The 16,391-nt window shown below is 40.2% G+C and overlaps 1 protein-coding gene across 1 annotated transcript in view; it reads right to left on the bottom strand.

The window, feature by feature from the left end:
- Positions 1-13,804, bottom strand: part of HMCN1 (hemicentin 1) — a 944,468-nt gene extending 930,664 nt beyond the window's left edge. The window contains exon 1 of the mRNA XM_073582913.1: positions 13,464-13,804. Coding sequence (XP_073439014.1) covers positions 13,464-13,728 — 265 coding nt within the window. The 5' untranslated portion in view covers positions 13,729-13,804. The remainder of the gene's footprint in view (positions 1-13,463) is intronic.
- Positions 13,805-16,391: the final 2,587 nt, after the last annotated feature.

The raw sequence follows: 16,391 nt of genomic DNA, 5'->3' as shown, positions 1-16,391 counted from the left end.
TCTGTGACCATTCTTCACTGGCCCAGCCAGAGCACTGACCTAAACCCAATTGAGCATCTCTGGAGAGACTTGAAATTGGCTGTCCACCAACGTTCACCATCCAACCTTACGGAACTGGAGTGGATCTGAAAGGAAGGATGGCAGAGGATCCCCAAATCCAGGTGTGAAAAACTTGTTGCATCATTCCCAAGAAGATTCATGGCTGTACTAACTCAAAAGGTGCTTCTACTCAATACTGAGCAAAGGGTCTGAATACTTATGACCATGTGATAGTACGGTTTTTCTTTTTTTAATAAATTTGCAAAAATGTCTACATTTCTGTTTTTTTCATTCAAGATGGGGTGCAGAGAGTACATTAATGAGAAAAAAATGAACTTTTTTGAATTTACCAAATGGCTGCAATAAAACAAAGAGTGAAACATTTAAAGGGGTCTGAATACTTTCCGTACCCACTGTAGATAATGATATTTCTTCATAAGTTATTTATAATGCCACATACAGTTTAATGTGCTTGATGTTTACATAGAAGCCAAGACAAAAATTCAGAAAGTCCCATAAGTCAATGTCCTTCAGCCTGAGATGTACAGTAAAGAATGTCACTAATGGGTCATCTCCACAAGATAAACCATTCTCTAAAGAAAGCTGTCAATGAATGATTTCAAGTCTAGTTCCTGAGGTTGCCGACTTTTACTCATTCCCATGGCAGTGACCAATGATGAGAAAATTTACCATTGCCAAAAAAATGAGGGCCATTCATGTCTTCTGCCTCTGGACGTAACAAGAATGTATTTTTTACAGAGACATTGTCACTCTTGTCGGAGGCTCGTGTCTGGGATTATATCAGCCATATTCCACTGCACCTTTCTTTCTTTTATCTACTTATGTACAGTTTTCAATGTTTATCAATTTCACATAAATTCAGATGAGTTACTGCAGATCTTAGTTGTTAGCCAATGCTGCCGGCAAATGAGAAATTCAGGTTGCTGGCAATCACTAATGTAAGCAGTATACAGATGCAGAATAGCACAGCTTTGCGCACTGTGTAGGGCCTGTTCTCAGCTCGCACAGATCAGATCCTATTAACTTCAATATAAGCTGAGCTACAGGCCAGCAAATAAGAAATTCAGGTTGCTAAGGTGGCGCGTCAGCGATCTCAGTCGCCACAGGGTACTGCACTTCATTCAGAAGTGTGGTTCTCTGCTCTCAGGTAAGGAAGGTGCACTGCCAGGACTCACACATCAGCACCCAACACTAGTCACCATCTGGCCAGGGGGGTATTAATTAGAGGGTCTGGGTAGAGAAAGTAGAGAAGGAGTAGAACTTAAGGGAGTGACAGTTGGTGGGAGGAGTTAGTGCTGAAGGAAAGAGATTGTTCTGTAAAGAGTCAGTCAGTCAGAGAGTGGTGTGAGAGGACAGAAGTCAGTCAGGAGGGAGAGAGAAGGAGTCACTTGTGGAGATTGAAGCTGAGTGCAGCCTATCTCCAGACTAAAGAGAGTGAGAGAGACGGAGTGAAGATAGAGAAGAAAGCAAGGAAAGCTCCAGGAGGAGCGGAAGAAGAGGTCTTAGGGGAACGGATAGTGAGCAATCCATCCTTGGGGCCTGCATCCACCGGTGTGGTTGGTGGAGGGACCAGGTTGCAGTTAAGGGACCAGCCCCAAAACTAGTGGAGAAATAAAGGACTCAGCTAGGAAACCGGAGGCCGCAGTATCGTTAAGTCCTGCAGCTGACCCCACACTCATTCGCCAAAAAGGCAGACGGATAGGATCCAGGGGTCTGACTAACATCGCCTGACAAGATCCGAGTCTGCTGGCTCCAGACACTGTGTGTAAAGACGCAGGGCAGGAGAAGTGATAGCCAGTGTAGTGAGACGGCCAGGAAAGGAACATCAAAGGGAGCCGTGGCAACGTACACCCCAAGTTACCTGAGAGCTGTTTGGAGCACAAGCCTGGAGGACACAGCACCCCGGATGGGGACTGTAACCACAGAACTGTGAGTAAAAGTGTAAAGACTGCACCCTGCTGTGTCCTCAGTTTATTTGCTGCGTCATCTGCCCTGCACTACAACACCATTATCATCATTTACACCATAACTGCCCTGGGGAATAGCTCTACCTGTGGAGAGCTGAACCAACTCTGCTACATCAACAACTGCCCCAGTGGACTGAAGATGCAACGTCGGCTAACACCTTAATTGCCGAATACCACAGGTGGCGTCACGAATAATCCTTTATAAACTTTATTTTTTCATCACTTTCATTGGATGCCCAGGACCATGGATCAGGTCACTGATGCCGTGACATATCCCCTTAATAACCGGCCTGGTACTGAGTATTTCCCACAGCCCTGGCGGGCACGCCACTGGCATTCACTAATGTACAGTAAGTAGTATAAGAGGCAGAATAGCACATATTTGCGCACTGTGTAGGGCCTGTTCTCAGCTAGCACAGATCAGATCCTATTAACTTCAATATAAGCTGAGCTGCAACCCCCGAGAATGAGCACTACACAGTGAACAGAACTGTGCTGCTAGACTCGTATGCTTCTTTATATCCAGCTGCTGACAGAGCTGCATACGGCTGATCAGTGGGGTGCCAGTATTAGACCCCACTGATCGGATAGTAACAGATAGGTAATCAATAACTAAGTAGTGGACAGTGCATACATATATACAATGGTGCTTGCACTTCATGTGGCTGTCTCACCAAACACTCTGTACTGCCATTCACAGGTCAATATTCTACTGCAATATTTACATATGTCATTGTGTGGTGCATCTTTGGTTATACACTAAATGGAATAATATTGGAGAAAAACATAAGCAAAAAAAGACTTACTGTTACTGATTACAAGTAAGGTGATCAGCAGAGTTTAGTGTCACATGGCAGCCGCAAAAGCAAAAAAGATTTATGCCATTTTTTTGCTTTGCGCAAAATGAATGAACTTTGTGCGCTATTTTGAAGAGTTTAGCACAAAAAAAACAACGAATACCATGAGAAAAAAAAGAAAAGTGACCTAAGATAAGAAGCAAATAATCCAAGCTAGGTTCACTCACAGCTGCGAATAGCCAGAGTATAACTCTGACGAGTGCTATGCAATGTTTCACTCCAATGCTATGAGGCAGTGCAGACTAGCATTTCTTTCTCCTATGCTGAGCCGACATGAGAAACAAATTGCTGCATGCTGCGATTCGCAACGTATATCGGTGTATCGGATGGTGTACACCCATACAAGTCTATGGGTGCATGCAAAACACTGGACTACACTAGGATGTAATTTAAGTGCAGTCAGATGTAAGCCAACTCACACAATGAAGAAGATGGAGAAATGAGGTTCTCCATCTTCTCTGCACCTGTAATCTGAGTGTCACACGCAAAAGAATTGGATCACAGTGAGATGACACTCAGCTCACGCTTACAACAGAGTTTGAGCCGAGGGTCATTTGCATATAGGATCCCATTCCCTCACATGAGAGAATCATAGGATGCTATATACTAGAGTGAGCGAACCCTTAGACTTATAAAATATGAGATTCAGTTTTGAATTCCACATTGTAACATATAGGACAAATAGATAGGATTTGAATGAAGGGAAATTGAGTAAAGTTCATACAAATTTGTGACCGCAAGGTATGCAATTTCCATACATGCCATTGTCACATGTCAACTAGATGTGTGCGGCCTCGCTTAATGCAAGTGCTGGGAGTATGCATATCGCCTGCCTGTGGTTACATCTCTGCTCCCGGCACAGGAGAATACTGACAGAGCGACCGCAGACTTGAGCCCAAACATGGAAAACCTCTTCAAGCCTTATTCACACTGCATTTTTATAGTATGTTTGGGGGATCTGCCTGAATCCTTCTAAGATGGGGACTCAGGCTAACCCCCGACAGTGCCACAGACTGCAATGACACGAACAGAGTTCCCATGAAACATTTGAACTCCATTTGTGTTATTTCAGCCTTTGGCCCTTTTGGAGTTTGACCACATACCATTTTATAGGCAATTCAGGCAGATTCCCTCAACGGTACTGTAAAAATGCAGTGTGAACAAGGCCTTGGAGTTGTCAGGTTTTTGAATGCCCTACCTCAGTAGGTAGAAACGGCAGATAATATGTCAGTATGAAAAAGGGACAGGGAGCTTAAGTAAAATAAATGAGGGTCAAAATTAAACAAGTAGCAATTGGTGCATAAATCATCAAAAGACGAACAATGTGAAAGAACTGCCTCTTTTTTCACTGATGTAACTTCGATTTTTTTTTATGCATAATGAAAAACTATAGATCTAAAATGGTGTGTTACAACCAAGAAATCTATAGTACCAAAACATTAAAACATACTTTACATAAATGTACTGTATGCAGTCTTGTTCATTGGTAAAGATGTGGCCTGCAAACGGATGTGTAAAATATCAAATGCAAAGAGTTCTGTTACGTTAACTAGTCTTATGAATGAATTAGTGGGTACATAAATAATATTTTTATTTCTATAGAGCCAACATATTCAGCAGCCCCTTACAAATCAGACAGGACATGTACAAACTACACAACACTTTACACAGTAATAGATCTTTCAAAGATTCATGCAAGAGGAGTGAGCGCATTGCTCACAAACTTACAATCAATGAGTGGGTAAGCAATTGGCCAATCCTGATCCATGCATGTAACTACAGCAGAAAAGACTGACATAACTCAGAGGTCAATTTACTACGTTATGTTTCAGCTTGCACCAAAAACTGCTGTAAATGTCTTACACAACATTTATATTTTTCAGACCCTCTCTTTGACATACCTCACAAGAGGCATGAATAGTTTAGATGGCAAAGTGGCATGGCCTATATTTGCTTATATGTATGGAGATGGACATAATGCCCACATTCCCCCTTGAATAAACAAGTGTTATGGTGATGTACTGTATAAAGTGAACTGTGCCTTGCTTTCGCAATGGTGATAAGGTGTGCCGCTTGACATTAGGGAAAGCAAGAGATAATGTTTGGGACTAGCCCAGATTGGGAGGGGGAAGCTGAAGAGATAGAGAAAGTTTCTTGAAAGGACATCAGGTGGGGCTTGAATTGCTTAAAGAAGAGACCTAAGGTCTGGTGTGAGCAGTGCCACATTTCTTTAGTCTCCCAAGCTGTGAGACGAGACCTTGGAGAATGATAGCGGGATCTGGATCAGAAACAAATTAGAATGACTAAAAGAAAGAGTCTTGGGTCCTGGGAGAAGATGCCTAGCAGTACGGCCCAGAGTTTATAATGCCTAAAAGTGACAGGCCTATACAGGATGGAGTACACAAGATGAAAAGAATGCCCCAGGCGGGAGTTCCAGAGCTTCAGAAGAAGAAAAGTATCAGCCATACTGACAAAGTAAATTTAGAAACTGGGAGAAAGAAGAGCAACAAATAGGGTTTTAATCTTTTAACTGTTAAACATGCAAAAAAAAACAGAGAAGTTTTCAAGAAAATCATCTGTTCATCAAATTTTATCAGCATCGCATCCAAGGAGAGTTTACCCAGACATGTATACTGACTAAGTAGCTTCCCTAAAGGGAAAGAATATGTGGAACCATGGGTTGAGTAAAGGATTCCTGCTAGCTAAACATAAGTGCCGAGCTGGGTTGAGGTGAAGTAGTGCGGAATAGTGAAGACAGAGGACAGCTATAGAAAAAGAAGGGGAAGGGATTGAATCCACTTGAGGAAAATGTTACGTATCATCAAGGAAACATTTGAGAAAATATATACCTGATATCTACAGTATATAACACTTCACAAGTTAATGTTCAGTAAAAAAAAAATTTTAAACTGGTGATTTCCCTTCTTGAACTGTCAATCATCTGGTACTGGCAAACCAGCAACTTCGGTTACATGCGGCCTGCAAGTACACACGTCCAGCCAGGAACCTCACCTTTATGTAATGTGATGGGGTGTAGAGACGAGTACCTTGCCCACGGCTACACCCTGTGCCATATTACATATATTCTGTGAACATACAATGCCTTGCGAAAGTTTTCAGCCCCTTGAACTTTTCAACCTTTTCCCATATATCATGCTTCAAACATAAAGGTACCAAATGTAAATTTTTGGTGAAGAATCAACAACAAGTGGGACACAATTGTGAAGTTGAACGAAATTTATTGGTTATTTTAAATATTTGTGAAAAAAACTGAAAACTGGGGCGTGCAATATTATTCAGCCCCTTTACTTTCACTGCAGCAAACTCACTCCAGAAGTTCATTGTGGATCTCTGAATGATCCAATGTTGTCCTAAATGACTAATGGTGATAAATATAATCCACCTTTGTGTAATCAAGTCTCCGTATAAATGCACCTGCTCTGTGATAGTCTCAGAGTTCTGTGTGAAGCACAGAGAGCATCATGAAGACCAAGGAACACAACAGGCATGTCCGTGATACTGTTGTGGAGAATTTTAAAGCCGGATTTGGATACAAAATGATTTCCAAAACTTTAAACATCCCAAGGAGCACTGTGCAAGCAATCATATTGAAATGGAACGAGTATCATACCACTGCAAATCTACCAAGATCCGGCTGTCCCTCTAAACTTTCATCTCAAACAAGGAGAAGACTGATCAGAGATGCAGCCAAGAGGCCCATGATCACTTTGGATGAACTGCAGAGATCTACAGCTGAGGTGGGACAGTCTGTCCATAGGACAACAGTCAGTCGTACACTGCACAAATCTGGCCTTTATGAAAGAGTGGCAAGAAGAAAGCCATTTCTCAAAGATATCCATAAAAAGTGTTGTTTAAAGTTTGCAACAAGCCACCTGGGAGACACACCAAACATGTGGAAGAAGGTGCTCTGGTCAGATGAAACCAAAATCGAACATTTTGGCAACAATGCCAAACGATATGTTTGGCGTAAAGGCAACACAGCTCGTCACCCTGAACACACCATCCCCACTGTCAAACATGGTGGTGGCAGTATCATGGTTTGGGCCTGCTTTTCTTCAGCAGGGACAGGGAAGATGGTTAAAATTGATGGGAAGATGGATGGAGCCAAATACAGGACCATTCATGAAGAAAACCTGTTGGAGTCTGCAAAAGACCTGAGACTGGGACGGAGATTTGTCTTCCAACAAGACAATGATCCCAAACATAAAGCAAAATCTACAATGGAATGGTTCACAAATAAACGTATCCAGGTGTTAGAATGGCCAAGTCAAAGTCCAGACCTGAATCCAATCGAGAATCTGTGGAAAGAGCTGAAAACTGCTGTTCACAAACGATCTCCATCAAACCTCACTGAGCTCGAGCTGTTTACCAAGGAAGAATGGGCAAGAATTTCAGTCTCTCGATGTATAAAACTGATAGAGACATACCCCAAGTGACTTGCAGCTGTAATCACAGCAAAAGGTGGTGCAACAAAGTATTAAGTTAAAGGGGCCGAATAATATTGCACGCCCCACTTTTCAGGCTCTGACTTTCCACAAAAATTTAAATTAACCAATAAATTTCGTTTTACTTCACAATTGTGTCCCACTTGTTGTTGTTTCTTCACCAAAGATTTACATTTGGTATCTTTATGTTTGAAGCATGATATATGGGAAAAGGTTGAAAAGTTCCAGGGGGCCGAATACTTTTGCAGGGCACTGTAAATCAAAATTCTGCCTTGTACTGGGTAATATAAAAATTTGAAACACAGAAGTTTGCTCCATTGGCCATTTTAAGGGCTGGGTTTTTGTGGAGAACCATAGAGTGGATGGAAGGTTGTCCACCTTATCTCCACCCCAGGGTGTGGTCTTTGGTTTAAATAGTCGGCCTCCAGAGGCAGTCAGTGTTCGGCAGGCCTGTAGAGTGGAGCTCCAGTGCTATGTGTCCTGTTAAGGAAAGATGAACTTTTGTATGTTGATTTCTCCTAAGCAAGTGAATCCCCGCAGACATATGAACTGTGATATACCATTTTTTGTTTTGTTTTCCTGTTTTGCCCTAAGGGCTGTGTTTATTTTTATTTTACCGTGGTTCATGCCACATGTACATAATAAACCCGTGAAGGACTTAAAGAGACAGCGTTTCTGTGCCTAACTTTGTGTCATGCTGAGTGAGCCGATCTACCACAGTATATATAAATTCTTTTTGAAAACTATGACTGTTAGAATCTGTTCTGTTTGTGACTATCCACCATTTTCTTGTAGTGTTCTGGCTGCTGGTCTTTTTCCTCTGGTGCTGGGTTTGTCTTGGGTCAGGTGATTGTATCACCCTTTATTAACCTGCACCTGTCTCCCATTCCTTGCTGGAGAACAGTGTTAATTAGCTTGAGTTCTGGCTTGGAGCTTTGCTTTGCCTTCTGTGTGTTGAATTAGTGCAGTGCTGGGACCTCTGGTTCTGCTAGCCTTAGTTTTCAATTTGTTTCTGCAGCCGTTTTTGTACTCAGTCCTTAGATCTTTCAGGGACCCCCTTCCCCCTACCTGTAGGTCTTCACTTGAGATTAACCTAGGATCGTCGGTGGGTCTATTCGCAGGAATGGGTCGCCCACTCCATCGTAGGGTATCAGCCTAGTCGTAGTGCAGGGTCAGTTTTCCCCCTTCTACCCTATTCCTGTGCTGCAGAATCGTAACAATGACATGTATGCAGAAGTACATGGAGGTGCCGACTGGAATTATTTTGGCTAGAAGCTAAATTATAGACAAACAGAGGATGAAATAAGTATTGAGCACGTCACCAATTTTCTATGTAAATATATTTGTAAAGGTGCTATTGAAATGAAATTCTCACCAGATGTCAGTAACAACCCATCAAATCCCCAGAGAAAAAGAAATCAAACCATAGACGTCCAAAAATTAAGTTATGTGCAGTAATAGACGCCCGCAGCTATTGTCGGCAGGTGGTGCATGACAGTGACGTCATATGTCACCCATAGCAGGTACATCTATGTCATCTGCTGCTTCTTTGCCAGGTGACGTGGGAGGGGGGAAGGTGAGAATAATTTTCTTTTTATGCATTACAGAACAGCGATGGAACAGGGAGAGATATACCAAGAAGGAACTCAGAATGGAGGGCACATATGCCAGGATAGGGGACATATATACCAGGATGGGGGGCATATATACCAGGATGGAGAACATATATACCAGGGAGGGGACACGGAATGGGATATGTTACCCTAGGCACTGCAGAGTGTGTTACCCTGGGGGCTGCAGGGTGCAATAATGTGAAAAAAGTTTTTGTCCCTTCCTGATTTCCTATTCTTTTGCATGTTTGTCACAATTAAATGTTTCAGATCACCAAACAAATTTAAATGTTGGTCAAAGATAACAAAAATAAACACAAAATGCAGTTTTTAAATGAAGGTCTTTATTATTAAAGGAAAAGGAAATCCAAACCTGTGTGAAAATGTGAGTGCACCTTAAACCTAATAAATAACTAGTTGGGCCACCCTTAGCAGCAACAACTACAGTCAAGGGTTTTCAATAACTGGCAATGAGTCTTCTACAGCTCTCTGGAGGAATTTTGGCCCACTTATCTTTGCAGAATTGTTGTATTTCAGCCATCTTGGAGGGTTTCCGAACATGAACCGCCTTTTTAAGTTCATGCCACAGCATCTGAAACGGATTACAGGTCAGGACTTTGACTATGCCACTCCAAAGTCATAATTTTGTTTTTCTTAAGCTATTCAGAGGTGGACTTGCTGATGTGTTTTGGATCATTGTCTTGCTGCATAACCCAAGTGCGCTTCAGCTTGATGTCACGAACAGAAGGCCAAATATTCTCCTTCAGGATTTTTTGGTAGACAACAGAATTCATGGTTCCATTTACCACAGCAAGTCTTCCAGGTCCTGAAGCAGCAAAACAGCCGCAAACCATCACACCACCACCACCACAATATTTTACTGTTGGTATGATGTTCCTTTTCTGAAATGCTGTGTTACTTCTAAGCCAGATGTAATGGGACATACACCTTCCAAAAAGTTCAACATTTGTCTCGTCAGTCCACAGAGTATTCTCCCAAAAGTTTGAGGATAATCAAGATATTTTCTGGCAAAAATGAGGCGAGACTTTATGTTCTTATTTTCTGCAGTGTTTTTCGTCTTTGAACTCTGACATGTAGGCCATTTTTGCCCAGTCTCTTTCTTATGGTGAACTCAAAATTACTGACCTTAACTAAGGCAAGTGAGGCCTGCAGTTCTTTGGATGTTGTTGTGGGGTCTTTTGGCACCTCTTAAATGAGTCATCACTGTGCTCTTGGGTTAATTTTGGTCACCGGCCAGTCTTGGAAAGGTTTGCCACTGTTCCATTATTTCTCCATTAATGGATAATGGCTCTCACTGTGTTTCACTCGATTCTCAAAGCTTTAGACATGGCTTTATAACCATTTTCAGACTGATTGATCTAAATTACTTTATTTCTCATTTGTTCCAGAATTTTTTGGGATGGAGGCATGATGTCTAGCTTTTGAGGACTTTTTGGTCTACTTCACTTTGTCAGACAGGTCCTATTTAAGCGATTTCTTGATTGACAACAGGTGTGGCAGAAATGAGGTCTGGGTGTGGCTAGGGAATTTGAACTCAGCTTCTCAAAGATGTGATAAACCACAGTTAATTTATGTTTTAAGAGGTTGGAGCAATCACTTTTCCACACACAAGACCCTGCAGTCTTGGCCTTCTTTTTCACTTAACAATAAAGACCTTCATGTAAAAACTGCATTTTGTGTTTACTTGTGTTATATTTGTCCGCATTCATTTGAATGAGGTCTGGGTTCAGGTAGGATTCTGGTACCCGAGCCATACTTTTTAAAAAAGTTTTGCTGAACCCACTGGACCAAAACATCCACTGGTTTGCCCATCACTTATGGCTATGAGTCAGCCCCTCTGAAGAAGAACAGCTAGGAATGCTAATATGGAAACTTTGAACTAAACCTTGAGGGTAGATGAGAGCACATCTGATGCTGTTACATCTTTTTTTCTTACAGATGTTATGGAACTTTTTTCATTGTGGGAATGTGAACAGACAATCTTAACATTTTCGAGCCTTAATATTTTTACAGCTTTGCCAAAAGTCTGGCATTAATTATATTTTCAGCTCATTGTTTATATTCATTCTTAGTGAAAATATAAATATTGTTGTATATTAACTAATGCTTCCTTCATAGCGGGTACAAGAAAAGGAAAAATGGGTCAAAAGCTCTAAAGTTAATAAACAGACATTTTAAAGCTCTTTCTCGCAGGATAATAACATTATTCCTAAAGGTGCAGCCAAGAATAATTCACATTGTTTTTATTACATTTGCACAGAGAATAATATTACAACAAGCACTACCAAAAGTAGCATATAATAGCTAGGCTTTTGAAACTATTCCCCTATAGTGATTGTTCAGCCACACGTATGTGACAGCAGTATGGACTTTCAATGTGGAGTATAATTCCATAAATCTAACAGCTGAGCAACCAAGAAATTATACAAACCATACAGTAGTCGTGTATAGAGCATAGGCACACTTGTCAATATTTTCCTAACTTTTTGACATGTAAGAAGATAACATCATCTGTCATCTGGGTGCTACTATCTCTTGGTCACCACACAAAAGGACCATGTAGTACACTTCTAAATTTACTGATAACTTAAAATATAAAGAGTTGCAACATAATCTAAACATGGCATTAAAAGTTAAGGTTTATCTTCAATTATAATGTTCTGATGTGTTAAGTATCTCATAGATTGTAAGCTTGCGAGCAGGGCCCTCATTCCTCTTGGTATCTGTTATGATCTATGTGATTATTGTTATACTGTAATGTCTATTGTCTGTACAAATCCCTTCCGAAATGTAAAGTGCTGCGGAATATGTCGACGCTATAGAAATAAAATGTATTATTATTATTATTATTACATATTTTTCTACAGTACAAGTCTATCATTAAAGTGAATCTTGAAGGAAAAGACAATTCACAGTTTTGGTTGCGGTAACTGAAATGAAGAGCCTTAATCCAATAATATAAAGAAGTGTTTTTTTATTTCACAACACATTTCCATGCGGGACTAATGCCTTTCTACAGAAAAAAACAGAGAGGTTTCCTTTCTCTCTATCTCTCTGTCCTATAGAGTGCAAGCTCTTTTGGCTAGCGGGTCCATTCTCTCTTCTGTAGAGTGTAATCTCTTATGATGAACAGGATCTCTTCTCTCTCACTCTGTCTCCTGCTCTCTCCTGTAGAGTATCAGGTCTTATGGTACTCTCTCTCTCTCTCTCCTCTTACACGCATCTATTTTCTAACCAATTACAAGCTTTTGAGTATTGAGACTAGTGGAAATTTATTTGCAGTAAATCACCTTTTTAAGAAAAATTCAGTGAAGTCAGTGAATTCAAATTTCAAAAGATCCGCCTCATCTCTAATGCTCAGATTTTTCCCACATTAAATATAATAATATATTTATACCTATATCGTTCAATATGTCTAATTAAGATCTGAAGGTTGACCTTTGATGCATCTAGCAATAAACAGAACTAAGGACTGTGGTAAATAATATAATTATACAGGATTCAGTGAAATATCTTAAATATAGGGGGTCTTCCCATCTTAGACATTATGGCTTATGCATAGACTATGTCAGAAATCTCTGGTTGATGTATGTCTTGCTTCTGAGCCCTACATGTCCAGGACAATGTCACACTTGGACCCATGTGTCCTGACTGATGCAGTGGCTGCTGATGTCCACATCTGGGTGGGGAAAGACTGGAGTGGTGGCCATGCAGTTGGCACCGACCATGCCAAACAAGTGTTGGGAGATCCACATTCTTGAAATAGTTAAGGGACCCAGAATGGAATCCCACATCTTACAGACATTTATACCATACCCATGGCACAAAGCATGTATGGCAAACTAGTGAGCAGATGTCTCCTTAAATATTTGTGCAACTTTCATTTGTAAAGCGTCAAAAAGGAAAGCACAGTCAATACAAAGAAAGGACAAGATGACAAAACCTACTTCGCAGCTACGTATAATACTATATAATCACATCCAACATTACATTGGATCTACAGCGTCATGAAAGTGTGACACTACAAATGACTTCCATAGAACAAAATGAAAAAGGTAACTAAGAGAGCACAACGGCCATGGTTTGGGCTACTAAAAAGATGTGTAAACCGCTGAATGTGATGAACTATCTCAATATACTACATACCCAAGTGATAACAGAGGAATAATCAGCCACCTAGCCTAGGACTTCATCATAAGTCTGTGTGTCTGATATATGGGACGTGTTCTAGCATCATACAGGCTGCTCTATACATTCTGTATGTGTTATGTCATACAAGCCTCCAAGGTGTTCTCTAAACTAAGAAGTAGTAAAGGTGATATGTGGAAATGCTAGACAAAGTTAAATTACCAACTTCCTAGTGATCAACAGAAAAAGCTAAAATAATAACGTTCCTGAGAACATTCTTCTCAATTCTATTGTAAACATTTAGTAAAAGTGCAAACGACTCAGAACATCTAGTGTACAACACGGACGTCTTACCTGGATCGTGGAATGGCACTAATGCAAAATTATATAAAGGTTTTTTCGGTCTGCTTAGAGATGTTTCTAAAATCTTTGATGCTCCTTCTATCACTTGTACTAAGTCATCGTACATGGATCCAGTAACATCAAAAACAAATGCTAAAGTGGAGGCTCCATCCGGAGTTTTTCCTTCATCTGGCTCCGTTTCTGCACAGGAATTTGGAAGTTGAAGCAGAAGTAAAAGGACTGTGAGCTGTAAGGAAATGCTCTTACATTTATCCATCCTTACAAAGTCCTCTTCACTAACAGAAAGTCACTTTTAGTGGACTGAAGAATAAGTCCTTATGACATGGCTTTCCTATCTGTCCAGCTTTCAGTAGTCTTTATAACTGCATGAAACAATGAACAGTTCAATGGGCTGAACCAAACTGTGCTCCAAAGTCTATTTTCTTTTTGCATAGTAGAAAGAACAAAGGTTTTAGTTTCTTTCTTAAGTCATGACTGCCACCTGCTGGAAATGTTGTTTAGGTGCATTACACTCAAGATAGACTACGCAGGAATGTCAATCTCAAATACACAGAAGGCCAAAATTAAAAACTTGGATAAAGTCACAGGTCAACCTTGAAATGTACTAAAAAAAAGTCTACAATTGAGGACGTGTTTCCTTATCATCAAATATGATGGTAAACCTTTTCACATATGGAAACAAACGTACAGGGGCTGTCCCACAAACAAAGTACATTTTAATTACTATTTATTAACATTAATATTTATATAGAATAAAATAAACACAATCAAAAATGGGGCATACTACATAGAATACAAAGGAAGGAAAACAACAGCACTTCTGTATGCGAACATGTCAGGAGGTAGAGAATATTAAGGAAAAATGTGGAACTTACACTGTGAGTGGCTTGAAAACCCCTCAAAAACGCAACCAAGCCTTCAATAAATCATAATCAGCCTGCAGCTTTCACCCAGACATCTATCTTGACTCCTCAAAGAGAGCACTGAACAAACAGAAAAAAAGAAAAAGCGCCAGCCAACAATTCATAAAGCGTGGAAAGTGATAATGCAGATAAGGAAACTCACATGGCAGGGGAGAGGCAGGTAGTCCCCAACTCCTGTATCCTGGGGCAATCGAACCCTGTCAGTTGTGTATTCAGTTTTGGTGATCATACTGCTGCTGCCCCTCTGGATATGGTGTGCACCTCTTTGTCCGATGTCAGAATACCGGATCAGCAGGGTTGTGACAGCTGCATACTATTAACTCCTCTTACTGTTGGTAATGATGGATCACTCCCATAGACACCAATGGCTATGGTGAAAAAAGTTATTTAATGTCAGCATATAAGCATAAAAACAATTGCAATGCAATTCGGGCAGAACTCCCTTCCTCAGGCATAAAAGCCAATACAATTACAAACATAATGGGAAATGCCAAAACCTGGAACTTTAGTTAAGCTGATTTCAACAAATTAAGGGAAGAGCTTAATCATGTAGAATGGGACCATGTCATGGTAACTGGGGATACCGAATATAAATGGGGCATATTTAAGGAAATACTACAAGAATCCGGCAGAAAACTTATACCCTCTGGTAATAAAAAGTCAAGGAATAAAAAGAAACATTGTGGATAAATAAGACAGTACAAAGTTTAATAAGACAAAAACAAAGGGCATTCAAAATCATGAAGACTGAGAATACTGAACTAAAACTTCAGGAGTATAAAGATCCAAATAAGAAATGTAAAAAAGAAATCAAGCTAGCGAAGCTATCTACAGAAAAACAAATTGCCAATGACATTAAACTAAATCACCCAAAAATGTATAAATATATCAATGTCAAAAAGAAAGAAAAATGGTATAGGCCTCTTAAAAGACTTTGATAAAAAGATAATTACAGAGGACAAAGAAAAGGCTGAGATATTAAACAGGCACTTTTCATCCATGTTCACCAATGAACTGTCTGTTACAGGGATCATTCAACAAAGCAAAAATCTAAATTCTCAGCCTGATATAACTAGTTTAACTCAAAAAGAAGTACATCTATGTCTGAGCAACTTAAACATTGAAAAATCCCCTGGCTCAGATGGTATCCATCCACAGATACTGAGAGAATTGACAGACCACTGTATCTCATATTCTTAGACTCTCTTGTAGCAAGGGTGGTGCCACAGGATCAGAGGATGGCTCACATGGTGCAGATATTTAAGAATGGTAAGAAGGTGGAGCCAGGTAACTAATATCCGGTAAGCCTGACACCAGTAGTGTGCAAAATATTTACGGGCATTATAAGAGATGACCTGCAGAAATATATTGCAGAGAATAATATAATAACTGACAACCAGCATAGATTCATGAAGAATAAGTCATGTCTAACCAACATGTTGGCTTTCTATGAGGAGGTAAGTGCAAATCTGGATGTTGGTAATGCGGCTGATGTGATTTGTATGGTCTTTAAAAATGAATTTGATACATTTCCACATAACAGATTTATACTTAAGCTACAGAAGGAAGGATTGGGGATAACAATATGCAGATGGGTAAGGAATTGGCTAAATTACAGGAAACAAAGAGTCGTTATAAATGGTACGTTCTCTAAATGGGATGTAGTCAGCAGTGGAGACTGCAGGGATTTGTGCCAGGACCGATTTTTTTTAACCTCTTTATTAATGACCTTGTGGATGGGATTGAGAGTAAAGTTTCAGTCTTTGCTGACGACACCAAACTATGTAGGATACTCAAATATGACCTTGACAATCCAATATTGCAAAATGGTTTGGATAGAATTTCTGAATGGGCAAACACTTGGCAAATGCAATTTAATGTAAAGTAATGCACCTAGGACAGAATAATCCTATTGCTGCATATACATTAAATGTTACCCATACTTGGGACTACAGAACAGGAGAAGGACTTGGGTATTCTGGTTACAAGTAAGCTG

Source organism: Dendrobates tinctorius, unplaced genomic scaffold (assembly GCF_039654945.1).
Source record: "Dendrobates tinctorius isolate UK_male_01 unplaced genomic scaffold, ASM3965494v1 ptg000074l, whole genome shotgun sequence".
Classification (NCBI taxonomy): Eukaryota; Metazoa; Chordata; class Amphibia; order Anura; family Dendrobatidae; genus Dendrobates; species Dendrobates tinctorius.
This window is presented reverse-complemented; position numbering and strand designations above follow the sequence as displayed.